Raw genomic sequence first — 19,686 nt, forward strand, 5'->3', positions numbered from 1 at the left:
CGACGACGATCGGGCCAAAATGTCTGCCGCCCCGCCGCAGTCGCGCCGGCAAAACCACGTGTCGCAGGCGAAACGCAACACGATGTGTTGGCCAGGTTTTGACTGTTTGCCCTGGTCCAGTGAAGTCTTGACGGCATGTCTTCAGCACAATCCACAGGGCGATGTTTGGATCAGACTGCTGGTACGATCTGTTGGGAACTCGGCGCTGACGCCCGTGGTTGTACCTGGGTCGCAAGCCCCAAGGGTAGCGTTGGCCTGGCGGCCTGGGGTACAACTGGAAGCATCCGAAGGTCCCGGCAAAGCAAGAGTCGACTGGTAACAACGAAACAACTTGTTTATTTTAACATCGCAAAGAGTTGGCGGTCAGGTTTGACCGAAGTAGAGAGACGGGAGAGCACTTCACTCAACAGAAGAAATCGGAGCCCTCCTTTTGGCGTCCGGGGGCAGCTGTTTTTATACTCTCGCAGTTGAGGGCAAGAAGGAACCCCTCAAAAGACGAGCACGTGAATGTACAATGGGCTAATGGTGACGCACACTGTCGTGGCGCTGCGCACGATCTCGTAGCACCCTGTCGTGGCGCTGCGCACGATCTCGTAGCACCCTGTCGTGGCGCTGCGCACGATCTCGTAGCACCCTGTCGTGGCGCTGCCGGTCGGACACAATGACTGGAACGAGATCCCTGCTTTGGCATCGCCTGTTTCGGGCCCAATAACTGGAATGAGATCCCTGCTTTGGCATCGCCTGTTTCGGGCACAATGACTGGAACGAGATCCCTGCTTTGGCATCGCCTGTTTCGGGCCCAATAACTGGAATGAGATCCCTGCTTTGGCATCGCCTGTTTCGGGCACAATGACTGGAATGCGAGGAGGATCCCTAGGCGGTCGCATCGCCGCAGACGCGCCTGGAAACACCTGGCGATGAGTGTTGCGGCGACGACGATCGGGCCAAAATGTCTGCCGCCCCGCCGCAGTCGCGCCGGCAAAACCACGTGTCGCAGGCGAAACGCAACAGACCGCCCCGCCGGGGGAAGGAGATCCCGATGGACAGGGGACTGCATCCGCTGTCCGGAGGGATGTCGCTCGATGATGCTCATAACCGAAGTCGGGCGTCCCTCGACGTTTCTTGAGCGCAGCGCACAGAGAAGGCCTCGTTCTCTCGTTCAGGTTCGCACGGGACACTGCAAAGTGACTTCGGGAGAGTTCACATTTTTGTTCTCGTTCCCGGCAAGCGTTAGAACTACGCTGAAACTCAACCGCTCAGTCAGCAAGCACGGCACAACCCTCACTAAGCCCTGCCAGGCTCTTTCCCCTTTTTATACCACTGCCTAGTTCCTTACAGTAGTCTAGCATCACTCAGAACGCGTCCACAAATTGAAAAATTGCACTAGAAAGCATATCATCACTTTGAAACACTAAACAAAAGCAATATGTTAAAAAAAAATCCTGCCTCAGGAAGAAAAACATCAGTAACAAACAATTTTGAGGCTGATTCCTACGTTAGGGGCTTCGACTTAAGCCATCGGCGTTACCGTTGAGACTCCCCTTTTTGTAACGCACCTCAAAGGAATATTGTTGTAAAGCGAGGCTCCAGCGCAGGAGGCGGCCATTTTTGGGAGAGATGGTCTGCAGCCATTGGAGAGGGCAGTGATCCGTCTCAATGATAAACCTCGAGCCGGCTAGATAGCATGACAATTTCTGAACGGCCCACACGAGACATGCACACTCTTTCTCGGTGGCGCTATACGCCTGCTCACGACTGGTCAGCTTACGACTAGCATACAGGACGGGGTGTTCTACTTCTTCATTTTCCCGTTGGCACAGTACAACGCCCATGCCTCGCTCACTAGCATCGCACTGAACAATGAACCCTTTTGTATAGTCTGGCGATCGTAGCACAGGCTGGCTTGTTAGGGCACTCTTTAGGGCGCTAAAAGCTCTTTCCTTTGACTCGTCCCAGACGACTGTTTGAGGCTCTGTCTTTCTTAGAGCATCCGTCAGGGGAGCCGCGATATCAGAGTACCTAGGGATGTACCTCTGATAGTAGCCGGCGACACCCAAGAACGACCGAATATCGGTCTTTGTGCGCGGTTGCGGAAAGTCTCGCACAGCGGCCACTTTTATTTCAGAGGGGCGGCGACGACCCTGACCAATCATGTGACCGAGGTAGACAACCTCGGCCTGTGCTAACTGGCACTTAGGAGCCTTGACTGTCAAGCCCGCTTCGCGCAGGCGGGTTAGCACTGCCCGCAAGTGTGTCATATGCTCAGACCAGGATGCGGAGAATATCGCTACGTCGTCTAGATACGGTAAAGCGAATTCTTGCTGTCCCCGCAACACTTTATCCATGAGGCTTGAAAAACAGTATGGCGCGTTCTTCAAACCAAAACTCAACACTTTCGGACGGAATGTTCCCATTGGTGAAATGAACGCCGCATACCTACTAGCCTCTTCTGTAAGTGGAACCTGCCAATAACCCCTGACAAGATCTAGGGTGGAAATAAACTGAGCGCTACTAACTTTCTCAAGGCGCTCCTCGATGTTAGGGATCGGATAAATTTGATCCTTAGTGATGGAATTAAGCCTGCGGTAGTCGACGCAAGGACGAGGTTCCTTGCCCGGTACCTCAACTAAAATCAAAGGGGAGGTATAATCACTCTCACCTGCCTCAATAACACCGAGCTGTAGCATTTTCTTTACCTCAGCCTCCATAATATCGCTCTGGCGGGGTGACACCCGATACGCCTTGGATCGTACTGGCTCTGTGGTGGTAAGTTCTATATCATGAGTAAGTACCGAAGTCCTACCAGGCCTCTCAGAGAACAGACCTTGAAACTCTTGTAATAGCTGGTGTAGTTCGGTTTTCTGCTCAGGCGACAGCGGTGCTTTACTGATAAGGTCACTAATGACTTGACCGGTGTCTTCCCTGTTCGTCACTGAGCCTAGTCCCGGAAGCTCGACCGGAAGCTCTTCAGGAACGTTTACCATCAGGCACACCACTCCTTCCCTTTGTCTATAAGGTTTGAGCAGATTACAGTGGTAAACTTGCTGTGCTTTCCGCTTTCCTGGCAGACTTACCACGTAGTTAACGTCCGACAGTTTCTGAACAATTCGTGCTGGGCCCTCCCACTGCACGTCTAGTTTGTTGTTTAGCGATGTGCGCAATATCATGACCTCATCGCCAACCTCAAAACGACGGGCCCTGGCTGTCCGATCATAATAAACCTTGGCCCTCTGCTGGGCCTTTGTCATTGCTTCACCTGACAACTCCTGTGCCCTTCTTAAGCGTTCGAGGAGCTTAAGTACGTACTCCACCACGACTGGGTCGTCGCCCCTACCTTCCCATGATTCTCGAAGCATGCGAAGCGGAGATCGAAGCGAGCGACCGTACACCAGTTCAGCTGGCGAAAACCCCGTAGCCGCATGCGGCGCGGTCCTTAAAGCAAACATCACCCCAGGCAGACACAGCTCCCAGTCAGTTTGATGTTCAAAACACAAGGCTCTCAACACGCGCTTCATGACGGAGTGGAGCTTCTCAACGGAATTCGACTGTGGGTGGTACACTGAGCTGTGTAACAGCTTTACCCCACACCTTTCGAGAAAAGTTGTCGTCAAAGCGCTAGTAAACACTGTGCCCTGATCTGATTGAATTTCTGCAGGAAAACCAACTCGCGCAAATATGGACAGTAGTGCATTAACTATCTCAACTGAGCTGAGTTCTTTAAGCGGCACTGCTTCAGGGAACTTTGTCGCTGGGCAGATCACAGTCAAAATGTGTCTGTACCCCGTGGCTGTTACCGGCAGAGGTCCCACAGTATCAATAACGAGCCGTCTAAAAGGCTCCGTAATGATAGGTACCAATTTCAACGGCGCCCTCGATTTGTCCCCTGGTTTGCCCACCCGCTGACAAGTGTCACATGTCCTCACGAAATGGTCTGCGTCCCGAAAACACCCTGGCCAATAGTACTCTTGCAAGAGACGGTCCTTAGTTTTCTTAACTCCTAGGTGTCCGGACCACGAACCCCCATGTGACAAGCGCAACAGATCCTGACGATAGCATTGAGGCACGACCAGCTGATCGAACTCCACTCCTCTTCGGTCTAGATACTTCCGGTACAGGACTCCACCTCTTTCCACAAAACGCGCAGTTTTCCTGGCGATACCTTCTTTGACATTGCAGCGCACGTTTTCCAGGCTGCCATCCTTTTTTTGCTCGGCTATCAAAGCCGACCGGCTGACTTTTAGCAACCTATCAAGTCCGTCTGACGTAGGCGCGATGAGCAAATCAGTAGATAGCTCTTCTAACTTTCCCGCATCGGGATTTTCCTCTCCAGTATCTGGCGCCTTTAACGTTACAGACTCAAGTTTATTCAGTTCGGGCGTGCTCGGAATATCAGCTTGCTGCGCCTCTGACCCTTTTTCGTTGTTTGATAACGTCGACCCCGCAACTACCGCCTTTGCAGCGAGCTCCCGAACCTTCGATCTGGTTAAGGCCTGAACACTAGCTTCACCAAACAAAAGCCCCTTCTCGCGCAGGAGGTGATCGGACCTGTTTGAAAATAGGTACGGGTACTGGGGTGGCAGCATAGATGACACTGCCGCCTCTGTCTCAAGCGCTCCGAAAGGTCCTTCAATAAGCACTTTTGCTACCGGCAGACACACGCTATGAGCTTCCACGGCTTGCTTGATCCATGCGCACTCGCCCGTGAACATATGGGGTTCTACATAAGACGGGTGAACTACATCCATCGTTGCTGCGGAATCGCGAAGCACTCGGCACTCTTTCCCGTTCACGAGGAGGTCCCGCATGTAAGGCTCGAGAAGCTTCATGTTCTCGTCAGTGCTGCCTATTGAAAAAAACACAACTTTTGGTGTTGTTTCCGGACACTGCGCCGAAAAGTGACCCGGCTTCTGGCACGTATAACAAACGCCCGCTCGCCTCATCTCGAACCGCTTTCTGCGTTTGGCTGCCGCCGTCTCTTTACGTTTGGTCGGACTGCTTTCACTCGCATCCTCACTACGCGTGTCCCCCTTTAATCTCATGGGCGTGAACTTCGGCCTCTCAAACTTCGAGCCAAATTCACCCTTTTGACCGTCCTTAGCTCCGCGAGCTCGACGCGTCACAAACTCCTCGGCTAGCTCAGCGGCTCTAGCCACCGTACAAACGTCTGGCCTATCCAAGACCCAGTATCGCACGTTCTCCGGTAACCGACTATAAAACTGTTCTAGCCCGAAGCACTGCAGAACTTTATCGTGGTCACCAAACGCTTTCTCTTCTTTGAGCCACTCCTGCATGTTCGACATAAGCCTATACGCAAACTCTGTATATGACTCACTCCTGCCTTTCTCATTTTCCCGAAACTTCCGACGGAACGCCTCCGCAGACAGCCGGTACTTTTTTAGAAGACTCGATTTCACTGTGTCGAAATCCTCTGCCTCCTCTCTATCCAAGCGAGCGACTACGTCGGCCGCCTCGCCGGGTAACAAAGTGAGCAAGCGCTGTGGCCACGTTTCCCGAGAGAACCCCTGCTTCTCGCACGTTCGCTCAAAGTTAACCAGGAACAAACCAATGTCCTCTCCAAGCTTAAACGGCCGCATCAGGTCAGTCATTTTGAACAATACGCGTTCTCCTGCACCGTGTGCCTGACTTCCATTACGAGCGCGTTCCATTTCTACCTCAAGACGCTTCATTTCCAAAGCGTGTTGACGGTCACGCTCTTGTTGCTCTCGCTCTTTCTGTTCTTTACGTTCACGCTCTTCTTTTTCTTTTGCAGTCTCCCTCTCTTCAATAGTCTCAAGGCATTCCGACAGCTCGTCATCCTCAGCCTCTAACTCAAGAATAGCCTTTAGCAGTTCAGGTTTTCTTAGTTTGTCTGAGACATCCAGACCCAACTCTCTTGCAAGCTCCAACAATTTCGGTTTGCGCAACGACTTCAAATCCATGGCTGCTCTGAATGCTGCTTTCTCTACTGCTTACTATTGTCTTGCCGCAAACTAACCCGGCAGCAACGACAACCACAATTACCAGCTCTGTTTCTAACACTAACAAAAGCCTGGCAAAGCTCAGAAGAAGAAAGTCCCGCACTCACCAAACCTCGCCGGCAGGAATTCCGCGCAGTCGTTCCGCTGCAGGCAACCAGTCGTCACACAGGGCTCGTTGCACTGCTCCCGGATCGTCGTTGAGCTGCTCAGCATACTGTCAACTGCATCTCTTTGCTGCTGGCCTCCGTTGTCGCGATCTCGCCGCTGGCAGACAGTTGTTTGAAGTCGTAGGCGATCTCACCGCTGCCAACCAGATGTTTCGGATCTGGCTGCTGGTACGATCTGTTGGGAACTCGGCGCTGACGCCCGTGGTTGTACCTGGGTCGCAAGCCCCAAGGGTAGCGTTGGCCTGGCGGCCTGGGGTACAACTGGAAGCATCCGAAGGTCCCGGCAAAGCAAGAGTCGACTGGTAACAACGAAACAACTTGTTTATTTTAACATCGCAAAGAGTTGGCGGTCAGGTTTGACCGAAGTAGAGAGACGGGAGAGCACTTCACTCAACAGAAGAAATCGGAGCCCTCCTTTTGGCGTCCGGGGGCAGCTGTTTTTATACTCTCGCAGTTGAGGGCAAGAAGGAACCCCTCAAAAGACGAGCACGTGAATGTACAATGGGCTAATGGTGACGCACACTGTCGTGGCGCTGCGCACGATCTCGTAGCACCCTGTCGTGGCGCTGCGCACGATCTCGTAGCACCCTGTCGTGGCGCTGCGCACGATCTCGTAGCACCCTGTCGTGGCGCTGCCGGTCGGACACAATGACTGGAACGAGATCCCTGCTTTGGCATCGCCTGTTTCGGGCCCAATAACTGGAATGAGATCCCTGCTTTGGCATCGCCTGTTTCGGGCACAATGACTGGAACGAGATCCCTGCTTTGGCATCGCCTGTTTCGGGCCCAATAACTGGAATGAGATCCCTGCTTTGGCATCGCCTGTTTCGGGCACAATGACTGGAATGCGAGGAGGATCCCTAGGCGGTCGCATCGCCGCAGACGCGCCTGGAAACACCTGGCGATGAGTGTTGCGGCGACGACGATCGGGCCAAAATGTCTGCCGCCCCGCCGCAGTCGCGCCGGCAAAACCACGTGTCGCAGGCGAAACGCAACAGCGACCTTCCTACATGGCTTTCCTCCATGTTCCAGCTATTCCATTCAGTTTTGTCACCCGGGGCTTCGTGGTCTGCAGTGATTAGTCCCTTACTTAATACATACAAATAGGTCCTTTAATTTTCCTGTTTTCTTGCCTTGAATGCCCTCGTACCTATTGCAAAGAGAAGGGGAAGATAGCGTCACCCTTTTATCATGAACGCTCACACTAGAGTTCCATTAAAGGAGCAAGATCGGGGTACCCATGGCAGCTGTCTTCATTCTTTACATTTTGTGTCGTAATACCCAGGACTCGTACTGTGGCTGCAGGCGTCATCTGTAGGTTTGGGAGGCGAAAGCACCTTCTCATTGCTTCAGCTCCTGTATGACCTTGCCCTTGAGCACAACGGCCTAAAGTTCACAAAGCCAGGATGCCCCCGGAGGTGAATGACACAACCTGTCAGCCCAGCCCTCGGAGCAGCCGATGACCTGCCTATGGATGCAAAGGACAACTGCAATGACAACTGCAAAGCTTGCAAGGCTGGGACGATAAATTTCTTCAGTGACATTTATTTTGAAGGCCTAGCCCTTGAAGTGAACAGCACATAGAGTGTAGACTTATCTCGCCAGCACAACGATGACTGCTCCATAGCTCGCAAGGCTGGGATAGCAAGTCTCATCGGATGGCTGATCGTGCAGGCCTAGCCCTTGAAACCACCAGCTGTGTGCCTGCCATTATTCTGCGCCTTCATCGTGATGCGCACTCCCATGTTTGCAAGGCTGGAACGCTGAGGCCATCCCATCTGAAATTTGGAAGCTTTGCCCTTCAAGCAGCCAGCACCGCCACGGCAGTATTAAAGATGGGAGGAACTGCGAAAATCACTGATGTTTACAAACAATTATGTAGCATCCTTGGCTTTGCACTCACAAGTGCCCTAGGGGCCTAAAAGATTGAAATACGAGACATTGGGTGGCTGAGAATTATTGGAAAATTCTTGCGCACTGACATCAAGGAAAAGTGCTAGAATACTTACATCTATGTCACAAATAGTTGTTAAGTTCAGCTTGATTACATCTGCAATTGATGCGACAGGCGTTGAACAAACTAGACCACCAGATTGATGACACTAGTAGTCTGGATCAACAAGAGTGGCGTACATGCTTTTAAGTACTGTGAATTGGACATCTGCTGCAGCAAAGTGAATCTCGAGGTCCGATTGACCAAATTAGACAAGAAAGCATGTTACACATCCGCTATGCCAACAGGGATTTTGATAAGTAGGCTATAGAGCTGAGTTTGTTCACATGACGAGAGGATGCCCATTGATGACGCCAAGTAACTCGGTCTAAAGAATGCTGCAAGAAATTAACACTACTTTAGTAGCGATATTCTCACAGAAAATAGATGCATTGCAGAAGCAATAGTCCTAGCTCCAGAAGCACAGAAACTCACAGAGGCCAATCTGAATTTGTGCCACAAAAGCCATCTGTTCTCGGTCAATAGGTCTGCTATGCTGTGTCGGTCAATGGGTGCTGTGTCTGCCCTGAAGACGGTGACAGCTTTCCTTTAACTGGGACTGATAATCCATCTGGCACCACTGCTGAAGAAATTTTAAACATTTGTCATAAAGACAAAAACGCCAAACAAAGGGGAGGGGGGGAATGAAGCTTGCAGAAAAACGAGACAAGGATTCTTTGAGATAAGGTGCGGCAGTCGGGATCCGAACCAGAACGATAAGCCAAAGGAGAGTTTGCACTTTCGTGTGTGATGAAACGGACAGGTATCATACTGAAGTCATCAAGAAGAGCGCAAGGATGAAACGAAGGCACTTGGCAGCTTGGAAAGACAAGTCATGCACTCGAAGGCAGAAAGATTGCGGGATACAACTCAAGCACCCGAATGCAAGAAAAGAGTGAAAATTGTACTTAACATTCAGAAAAAAAAGGATTTCCTCTCAAACACAAGGCTAAAATAATACTGCCCCACTGCAAGATACATAAAACATAAACAGTTCCAAAATATCATAACTGTGCAAACTGAAACTGAAAGCCTGAAATAGAAGGAATAAAATTCGGTCCTTGTGAGCAAATCGGGATGTGTGGCTTGGATAAGCTGAATATGTGCAGTTTCAGCTTGTCAGAAAGGTTATTCATCATTAGTTATACTTCTTTAGTGGTTACTGAAATAGGAGTTCGGCAATGGGAAAGAAAAGAACATTTGCGTGCAGTTGTGTGAGAGTTAACATGGGCAGAAGTGCAATGCGTAAATAGGGTATATTTTGGTCAGTAATACCGAGATATAAATTGCACTGGTATTGTACTGAGTCAGGCTATCTTGTCAAGAAGCAATAGCCTGCCCTTTAATTTGCATAGATTTTGCCATACAGTTTGCCAACACTTTCATGGCTGTTACATTACTGCATATCCCGGCAAAGCCAGATGGCTGTCATGTTAAATGTCATGTATAAGGCAGCCATTTATGTCTATCCACGAGCAGGCATATCTGTATTTTATGACTGTGCGCAAGTTTGTTGTTGACAGATACCGTATCTTGTGCATAACATAAAGTATGTCCTTGCATTCATGCTGGACAGCAATATTTTTCAGTACAACCCTGCCCCCTCACTGTAGGTCTTCATCCAAAGAAGGAATGCTACTGCTTGAGTGCCATGCTGCTTCAAGCTTCAACAATTATTATGCCAGTTACAGCTGTGCAAGCCAATATTTGCACCAAGAAAATGTTACTTAGCTCCTTCAGGTTTTTCAAAATAAGTACTTTACCAACAAAACTATGCTTAGGGGCTATCCCCCTTCGCCTTTTCTTTGGCATTTACAACACATCCCCAGACCATAAATGCTTATTCAAAGCACCCAATACACTTTAGGCCGAACATCTTCTGCAACGTTCCAAGTGAAGAGGTACTGACATGATATCTTCAATTATTCCTTTTTTGTCGTTAAATTAAGGTTTTAGAGCTCTAATAATATAGTAACAAGCCTCAGAGTGGCGTGATTTAGTATAACATCTTTCCTAGAGCCGGCTTCGGTTTTGTTTTCTAGGAGAATACTGTGTAGTGAAGTCACAACACAGTATGTGGTCACGTGGGAGAAGGACATTGCGACGTTATACACTCTCTTGGTGCCTCCGGCTAGCTCGGTCGACTTGTGTGCTGCTACTTGTGAAGGCCAATGTAGCAGCATAGCGGACGACTGAATGAGCTAAAGCGAGTGTCGTAACATCGCAATGTCCTGCTCCCACATGACCACATACTGTGTCGTGACGTCAGGGCACAGTATCCTCCTGGAAAACAAAAGTGGCTGTAAAGAAGCTACAATATATTAAATGATTTACTGCGTTTTGATGCATCACCCCTCTAACGCTGTCTGTCATCTTCTCTCCACCCATCTTTAGCACTGTTAAATTTAGTTATAAACGTGCGCTAACCAGCTCAGTTAAGCACACTCTTGCAGTATGTACTACCAAGCACTTTTTTATCCCCTTCCATGTCGCACTGTTACCCCGATGGGGTGAAATGCAAATACACCCATGTATTGTGCATTTGGCGCACATTGAGGAAACACAGATGGTCAGAATTAATGCGGAATCCCACCCCCCCTACGGTGGGCCCCATAATCATATCATGGTTTTGGCATGTAAAACCCTACATTTCGTTTCATTCTGACCATAAGTGGCTAACGTATTTTTAAAACCTCAGTTGGCAAAGTGTTTTATCAGAAAGAATACATTTGCTTCTTCTTACGCTGTCCCATAGATTATGCATTGTCTTCGATCAAAAGCCTGACTAAGCATTGAGACACATCTTGGCTTGTCCGTGGCATTGCTGGAGAATGCGAAGTACTGCTTATGAGCTGAGCTTGTCTTCGGCCATTTTTAGCAAAAAGCCACGGACGAACCTAGCTCGTCGAAGGCGCGGAAAGTGTTAAACATCCCACACGATGTGTACAAGTACTTCATTTCAGAATCAAGTAGGGGAACACAAGCTGCACACCTGGCAAGCATTGTTTGTACAACTGACAGAAAGCTAAGTCTACTAATCTTGCTAGAAAGCACGCCTGAAATGATGTGCGTCAGCAATTCCAAAACTATAGACAGCAAGGACAAAAGTCTAAGAATGCAAGTCATGCGGTGGAAATATTTGCGTAGCTTTCGCAAAAAAAACGGCGGGTAAATTATTATGCTACTATAAAAAAGCCTTTGGCAGACCAGTTATTTTTAATATTTAAGCTTGATGACACAAAGTTGCATTGCTTAGACAAAGGAATACTGTCAAGAGCTTGGGTCATGGCTTTCAGTGAAAGGCAATAATGAAGCTTAACACAGTCACCTACATGCTTTATCTGTTTGGACAATGATTTAAAGCGGGGGGGGGGTCAGTAGCAGATTAAGAATAATGTATGTAGGACATGCCCACACATCATTAACAATGCCAGGTGACATCGGTGATACTTCTGGCTCCTGTTCCGAACATTAAAATATGAACCAGATTCTCTCTACAATGACTCCTTCCTCATCAGGTTTATAATATTACCCTTTTTTATGCACCTAAATTTATAAAAAGGAGCTGCAGACAGGTTTCACACAAATCAGGTAGCAATGTCTTTTGACAAATTAGCTTAATAGCATCAGCATTAGGCCCCCGTTCATTAATTGGTTTTTGGAACATATACAGAGGAAAGGTCACTTATACTGATATCAATTACAGCTGCACGGTTCTCAGAACTTTCAAGCAACCAGAGGGGCTCCATGCTGTAATGTCATCCTAGTTGTATTAGTATGTATGGAAGACAGGTCTAGTCATATATGTACACTAAAGGAAAAACATTTTCATTAGTGAGCATGGTTCTTTCTTTTGTGTTTCTTTTTCAACTTGACAGGAGAGAAATGATTGCGAGATGATGGTTGTTGGGACATTTAGATTGCCACAACATGCTGATTATTAAAAATAGAATTGCCGTGAACCCATTAAATGCTTATTAAATATGTAAAGAAGCGAACCTTGGCAAAGCTGCACAACCATAAGTCGTCAGTTCAACTGCATATACTAGTTAAAAAAAACAAGCTTAAAATATAACCTACCACATATTAATTTAGCCGTCAGAGAGCCACTCGTAGGTGCTAGCGTGGCTGAGTTAGTGATCAGAAATGATCCTACAAAAAACCATTGCTGTAGAAAAAACAAAATCCGTGTTCCTGCTAGAGTTCGAGTTCATGACTTTATTTATAAACCAGGTGTCCCATACACGACACGGCAGCAGTTTCATTCTTTTCTTTCCAATGCAGACACACTCTAATAATAATTGTAACCCAGTGTATTTGACCACATTTGAATGTTTCAACAATTGAGCATGGTTCAATTGTTCAAATGTTTCAACAATTCAAATGCTGAGCTCTTAAGAGAACTGAAAGTGAAATATTTTGATGTGGGTAGTTCCATCAGTCAATACAGTCATCCTTAGTCCACTATAACTGCTGTTGTTTTAAATATTAAATGATGTGTAATATTGGGATATGTTGCACAAGTAAGCACCATCGGAAGATAAATAAATATTGTACACCACAGATATTAGAACAGTTACCCATTGGCAAAAAGCTCATAAAATTGACATGGGGCTTAAGAAGCCCGAGTATGTTAAAGGGAGCAAAGACTTTGCAAGTTTAAAAGCTGTCCATAAAGAAAGATGTGTTTTCAGGTAACACTATATCATAGTAAATACAAAGGGCAAGTGGAACAGTAGGAGCTCCAGATTATATTTGGTCGATCATGGCCAGGACGTCCATTATGTGGAATGATTATGACATACTTTCAGCTGTCCCCGGAGTTGACAGTGCAAGCTTTACCTTAATTAGAAGGTTTCCCTAAAGGGCTGCCACAATAGATTGACGCCTACTTGTATGTAATGGTTCATCTGAAGTTCTGTGGGTTGTTTTCGTCACCCCACTTGGGAGAACCCTTAGAACACCCCTTTTACTATCGAAAACTAATCCTTGTCCTCAAAGCTTTCCACTTCCCCTTTCCATAGCCTTCATTTAACTCTTACGCACCTGCTTACCCTCCTCGACCCTTGCAAGCGATGAGCTATGTGGAAATCAGTTGTCGCCCTAATGAAGGCAAGTGCCTTTGTCCAAACGTTGACTCCTGGCAGAAGATTCTCTTGTTCAGTGTTTGTCGGTCATTTAATTAATTGTGTGGTGCTTTGCTTGCTCTGCACAAAATCCTGTGCAATAAGGTGCATGTAATTTGAAACCACCATTAATTTCTGGCGAAGTGGTACCTTAGTTGGCCAAGCCATTGCCTGACCAAGTGTGCTGACCAACTAGCTATCTCTGGTTAAGGCATAAGTACAAGGGTATCTCAGTCGTTCATGTGAGTGTGGGAAAGAACATTTCTACAATAACTTTGGTTTATTCTCAAATAAGAATAAGTTATTCTGACAGGGTGCCTTTGTGGCCTCGCTGGATTGAAAAAGCATACATTCATGAATCACTGCATGCTTTCATATGAAAAGCTGATATTTATATTGTGTCATTGTTTCAAGCTACAAATAATATATTTCATTAATGTGGAAAGCTGGGCTAGTTGGTGATTAATCATCATACCTTGCAGCGAGTGTCTTGTATTCCTGTGTGTCTTCGCCTTGTCCTTGTCAGTGCACTGCTTCACCACTAAGATACGATCATCTATTTCATATTTTGCAAAAGCTAACTATGAAAGTTTCGATGACAGCAGATAAAGAACTATCAACTAACAACTCTGGCTACCTAAAACATAGACCATCAGAACACCGACATGATCAGATAAAAGGAAAGCAGAGCAGTTGCTGACTGCCACCTTTATTTCCTATACTAGCGAACGTGCCACAAATATCGGACACGTACATTGGGCAGCTACAACACAACGGCTCCTGAATTTCATAGGTGCAAAACACCCCGTAAAAAATTGTAACGTGTAGTGCGGAAATACATTTTTATAGTGTATTTTGTATGTATTGGTAGTGCGCTATCAAAGAAGTGCGGCCCAGGAAAATCGTGACGCTATTACAAAATCAGCTATATTTATACATCCTTCGCTGCAACCAAGAACATTACCAGAAAGCAGTTCTTGCCTTTTACACATATAACTGGAGCCATATTCAAAACCATGCATGCTTAGAGTGTTCAAAAAACAGCGCTATCTTTTACAAGTCCCGCATCGTTAACCTGCACAACGCCTTGTATTACATTGGAAGTAGGAATGGAAAAAATAACAAAAATGTGAATATGAAACATAAAAATGAGTAAATCATTGCGCATCGTCCAAGTTTCTAAATACTAGCACATACCGCTTTATTAGACGACTGCAAACAGCAGACATGAATTACTGACAGGTAACGCACACCAAAAGAAGTAGTATGAGCCGAATGAGTACTGATTTTCAGGGACGTTGACATCACTGCGACCACTGTCAATATGGACAGCAGTTCATGGCGAGAACCACTAATTTGTTAGTCACTGCGCAACGGGTAAAGAATATGTACTTCTGACATGCAGCTTCTCTGCAGTACAACGTAATAATGAACCTCACTGACAAAAAGCTAGCAAGTTGGAAACATCTCACTCGCACGAAGACACTACAACCATGAAACTCAAGCTAAAACAGTTATTGGTTTAATTTTGCGTATGGTTTATAGTAGTACCAGTGCAGTCGGGTATGTATAGTACACGTCGATTCATCTTCACTGCAGCACAAATTTTATGATTTTGGTGTAAAAATTCAGTCACCGCTACTGCTGGGAACATATCGTAAAAACTTTATTTGGATATATATATATATATATATATATATATATATATCCAAATAAAGTTTTTACGATATGTTCCCAGCAGTAGCGGTGTCTGAACTTTTACACCAAAATCATAAAATTTGGCGGAAAGGCCTGCGAAATGGCAATTCCCACAAAACAGACCATGTCCATATTGAGAACAGGTGGCGCACCGAGTGTGAGCAACACATTAGAGGCCACCGAAAGAACAAAAAGAAACGTGCAGGTTTGAAAGCAGGCAACGCTAAAATGACAGGTAGTTCATGTCGCTGTGTTGGCTATGGCAGCAGATGCTTGCATCAACCAATTGAGTCGCAATGCAACTTACAGCGACTGTCGATGCGAACAGGTGGGAGACTGTCCAATCTGCTTGCGCCGCTGGTTGTCACTCGTTACTAGACCGCCAAGTGCGACGAAGGCAAGCACTGTGCCTGAAGTCGGATAGCTGAATGTTCTGTAAGCGACCCGTAGTGCGTGAATGCTCACTGTTGTCATGTGGATCTTAGCCAATGTACAGTGTATTGTCTTAATCTTATGCGGTGATTGAATGCCGAGTCTCATTTGATCATGGTTTCCGTGTTATGTTTCTTGGATGTGGCGACCTGGTCAGCGCATTGGGCAACAGTCTCACGACGTAACCATCTGCTCTTGCAGTCCACACAGCGACAATGACTCCCAATTTACACACACCGTAATTGGTGCTCCCCGTTCGACCTTTCATGCTGCAGCAGTGGGAAAATTACGCTTGTGGGCCTTCATCGGCCGTGACGTGGTGTGAACGGAGACCAGCATACGTGATTACATGATCCGAAGTGTATGAAGCTGATAGTCACATGGGTGGAAAGGTCTCTGCAAAATTGGCTGCAAAATGGTGATGCCCACAAAACCGACCATACCCATATTGAGAACGTGAGGCACCAAGCGCGAGTGACACATTAGCGGCACGCGAAAGAAGAAAAAGAAACGTGCAGGTCGGAAAGGAGGTAATGCTAAAATGCCGGGTAGTCCATGTCGCTCTGTTAGCTGCGGCTGCAGATACTTGCGTCACCTGATTGCTTCGCAATCCAAGTTGCGGTGACTGTCGATGCAAACAGGTGGCGCACTCTCCAATTTGCTTGCGCTGCTGATTGTCGCTCGTTGCCAGACCGCCATGTGCGACGACGTAAGTGAGCTTCTCAGCGCATCTCGATATGCAAATTCTATTTCTGCTCTTGTACGAGAAGGTGCAGTGTTTCTGCTAATAAAGTCGCACGTCCTGTTCACTCCCTTGTGGGTTGTTTGTATGGGCGTCACTAGAGGCTATTTGGTCTCCTGGCAATTAGAACGCACCAGCTACAACGCGTACTAGCGCACGCCACCCGCGAAAAGCGGCCATATTGGATTTTGCTCTAAAAAAAAAAAAACACTTCTGCTTCCTGGTTGAGCAACGCCATCTGTCGTCTGCCTCGCTAAGTTCCATGCGCTGCCGCTGCTGATTTTCTTACCACTGTGGTAGGTACAGTTTCCCTTCTCAAAACTTCGTTCTTCATTATATGACGAAGCGTTATGGTGGTTCATTTGTGCTGTCATGTCCCATAAAAACATATCAACTTTTTTCACCTACGCCAAAGCGTTCATGTCAAGCCACTAAAGCCAGCGAAGGTAACTACGTTCTTATTTTTTTCACTTTGGCTTTTATTCGCAAAGACACATTCAGCCTCTTCAATTTTTTTTGTTCTCGCTACCTTAGCCGCGGGCTGCCAGAGCCAGCCAGAGCGCATGCGTTTTTCTCGTGTTGCTTCGACCACCGCGTGGCGTACTTCGGTGCGTGTTCGTTTTTCTCTGGCCGAGTGGATTTTCGCCTCGCAGAGTTTCGGACGCTTTCTGGCTAGCAGAAGAGAAAAAGAAACAATGGTCGCTGGCCGCCATAACTGTGGGGAATCGACGGATTGCACCGCGGCCGCTTCAGGGCGCACTCTCCGGAAAGTCTTGTCTCGCCGGTGTAGGATACCTAGCAGTATGCGTATGGTTCTCGGTAGACCAAGCGTCTCCTTCGATATTCGTAGCCACATTAGGTGCCCAAAGCAGGCATTTGGCTGTGGCCAACATGCTTTCCTTGGCGTCTTTTTTTTTTTCATTTCGGTGCCCCCTCCTCCCCCAAAAGGAAACCGTACGGTTTTCAAAAGAACCCGTATGGGTTTCCTTTGTAGCAATTGCTACGAAAGGGTGGATCTCTGATTTTTCCTTTATTAATTACTTCTCTCCACCTTGCGGGTTTCCGCAGAACTATTACGCCAAACTCTTGCCTTTGCTTCGAGTTGTTGACAAATTCGACTTAGCCCTACCATCTGCTACCCGCCTGGTTAGCTAAGATGGTAGAGCGGCTGTCCCGGAAAAGCGGTGGTCCCGGGTTCGAGTCCCGGACCAGGACGAATTTTTCTTCAACAGCGAGGATTTCTTTCGAGGCACCCGTATGGGTTTCCTTTGTAGCAATTGCGACGAAAGGGTGGACGTGTTATTTTCCCTTTATTAGTTACTTCTCTCCAACTTGCGGGTTTCCGCAGTACTATTACGCCATACTTTTAAATAAACTACCACGTTTGTCATATATTCGCACTGGCTCGCTTTCATTTGACTCACCCTCAGATATGTTGAAGAACTCCTGCTTTTTATGCGTGCTCTCGGTTGCGACTATAATTTCGGCGCAATTACTCGCGATACACGACCGGTGACAGCTTTCCTGCGTAATACATTGGAACAAATCACAGTGTCGCTGAGATTTTTCCCTGGCCGTTGCATATGTACAAGAATGTAAACAAGGTTCTTGAATGACAGTTTCACTAACATATTTGTCCTCAACTTGTTCATTTCATGGCCTTTACATTTTTTATATCAGTGGCATGCACTCCTTTGCTGGTTTCGAACTGATATAGATCAAAAGTTAGTGTAATATTGCCTTATTAAATAGGCAGAACATGGCAGCATTGATATCACTTATTTTTGGCACAATTCTTTAGACATACGAGTACATTCTTTCGCGAAAAAATACATATTTTGCTTGTTTTGACAGTGCGTGGCGTTCGAGAACTCGTTTTCAGCATCTTCGGCAATGGCAATTTGTTTAAAGGAGGCTGAACTGCAACGTAAGCCCCCTCCCGAACGGGATTTCTGGCTGCGCCACTGATCTTCGGCGCTCCTTTCAGAAGCGTAAAGAGCGCGTGATATTGTTGCAGTATGTGAGCGTAAGTTCGAACATGGCTTTAGTCGACATCGCGCTCGCACAGAGCGTGCCATTTCGGAGGGCACGGTACGAAGTACGGGCCCCTGCCACATCAAGATTGAGATCGGCACGATAAGGAGGCCGTGAGCGACAATGGCCGGTCGCAGGCGGTAGTTACCTACCCTGGCGTCTGATGCTGTCATTCGTGCAGGCGGGCGGCCGATGGCAGGGCTTTGCGAATTCAGCTCAAGAAGTCTCGGATGCAAGACCCAAAAGAGGGATTTCTTTTAGCACAACGACATCGGATAGAGTTAAAAGAAAACGAAAAAGAACACTTGTAAAGCGGCACTTCATGAACCACACTTTCTTTTTGATGTCTCAAATGGTCAGTTGGAGAAATGCTGTGCACAACAACTGTTGCTCACCGGTCACCAGATCGTTTAGGCAAATGTGCAACGCTCGCGCGCATGTCACCCGTGCACCACAACGCCATAGACATGGCTCTCGAACACACAGCGCATGCATATAGAGACAAGTAGTATACTAGAGTCCTCATGGGTCAGTTCTTGGTTAGTTACCAGAATCTTCGTGAACCAGTTCTAGGTATTGTCCGGAAGAAGAAAAAAAAAAGCATACACGCGATAAACATAGGAGTTCGGAAATCAATATGTTAGGCACTCACTTTGGGTTAGTTGAGCTCGGACAGACGCTGGCGCTTCTGAACATTTGCGTGCAGAGAAAAAACACGAAACGTTTTTGGGCGTCTGTCTAGAAAAATAATAAACACACCGTGACGATAATCTGTGCTTCAGACGTTATAGCAAAGCTAAAGCAGTCGCGAGATCGAAGAAAAAAAAAGATGGAATTGGTTTGAGTTATTTAACTGAAGCCGATTACAGGATGGCGATGCTCGTCGTCACTTTGCGCAATTCGCAGTGCACGCGGCAAACCGTTCAGCAGGAACATGCACTGTTAAACTTGCACTGTACTGTGCAGCAACAAATTAAAGAGAGATAGCTAGAACCCTATTCTGTGGTTGCAGACGCGCTCTTTGAACATTGGATTACTGTCACCAGCTGGCAGCAATCATCTCACACGCGGACAGTAACGAAGTTACATCAAAAAGCGAAAAAAAAAAACGTGGCGTGGAGGATTGAACAAATACACAGAAATTTCGCGCACGCTCGACACCTTTCAGGCGCGGCAGGTCCTCTAAGGAGAGAAACACTGGACACTCAACGACGTACGATGAAAAATAGAACGAACGAGCTTCGAAGGTTTGCGTTTCACAAATAACGCTAAGCACGGCGTCACATAGTTGTCGCCTCAACGTCGCTGGCGTTGCGCAGTGCAAACATGGCTTGCGTTCTCGCCGGCGGATCGCCTTGGAAGAGGATAAGGCCGACCGTGTTCATCGAGATGAATATGACGACCACGGCGGCGCACTTGAGGAACACGCCATAGGCCACCTGCGGGAGGGAGAAACAGTGGCGTCTTCTTTGGCGCGAAATTAAAGGTCCCGGATGGCCACGCCTGGTACAGTTGC

The 19,686-nt window shown here is 47.4% G+C and overlaps 1 protein-coding gene across 1 annotated transcript in view; it reads right to left on the minus strand.

Moving 5' to 3' along the window:
* Nucleotides 1-19,275: 19,275 nt before the first annotated feature.
* The window catches only part of LOC142574618 (uncharacterized), a 68,538-nt gene continuing 68,127 nt past the window's right edge, over nt 19,276-19,686 (minus strand). Inside the window, exon 16 of the mRNA XM_075683661.1 lies at nt 19,276-19,609. Within this exon, the coding sequence (XP_075539776.1) occupies nt 19,451-19,609 (159 nt within the window). The 3' untranslated portion in view covers nt 19,276-19,450. The remainder of the gene's footprint in view (nt 19,610-19,686) is intronic.

This window comes from Dermacentor variabilis, chromosome 3, assembly GCF_050947875.1.
Source record: "Dermacentor variabilis isolate Ectoservices chromosome 3, ASM5094787v1, whole genome shotgun sequence".
Taxonomy (NCBI): domain Eukaryota; kingdom Metazoa; phylum Arthropoda; class Arachnida; order Ixodida; family Ixodidae; genus Dermacentor; species Dermacentor variabilis.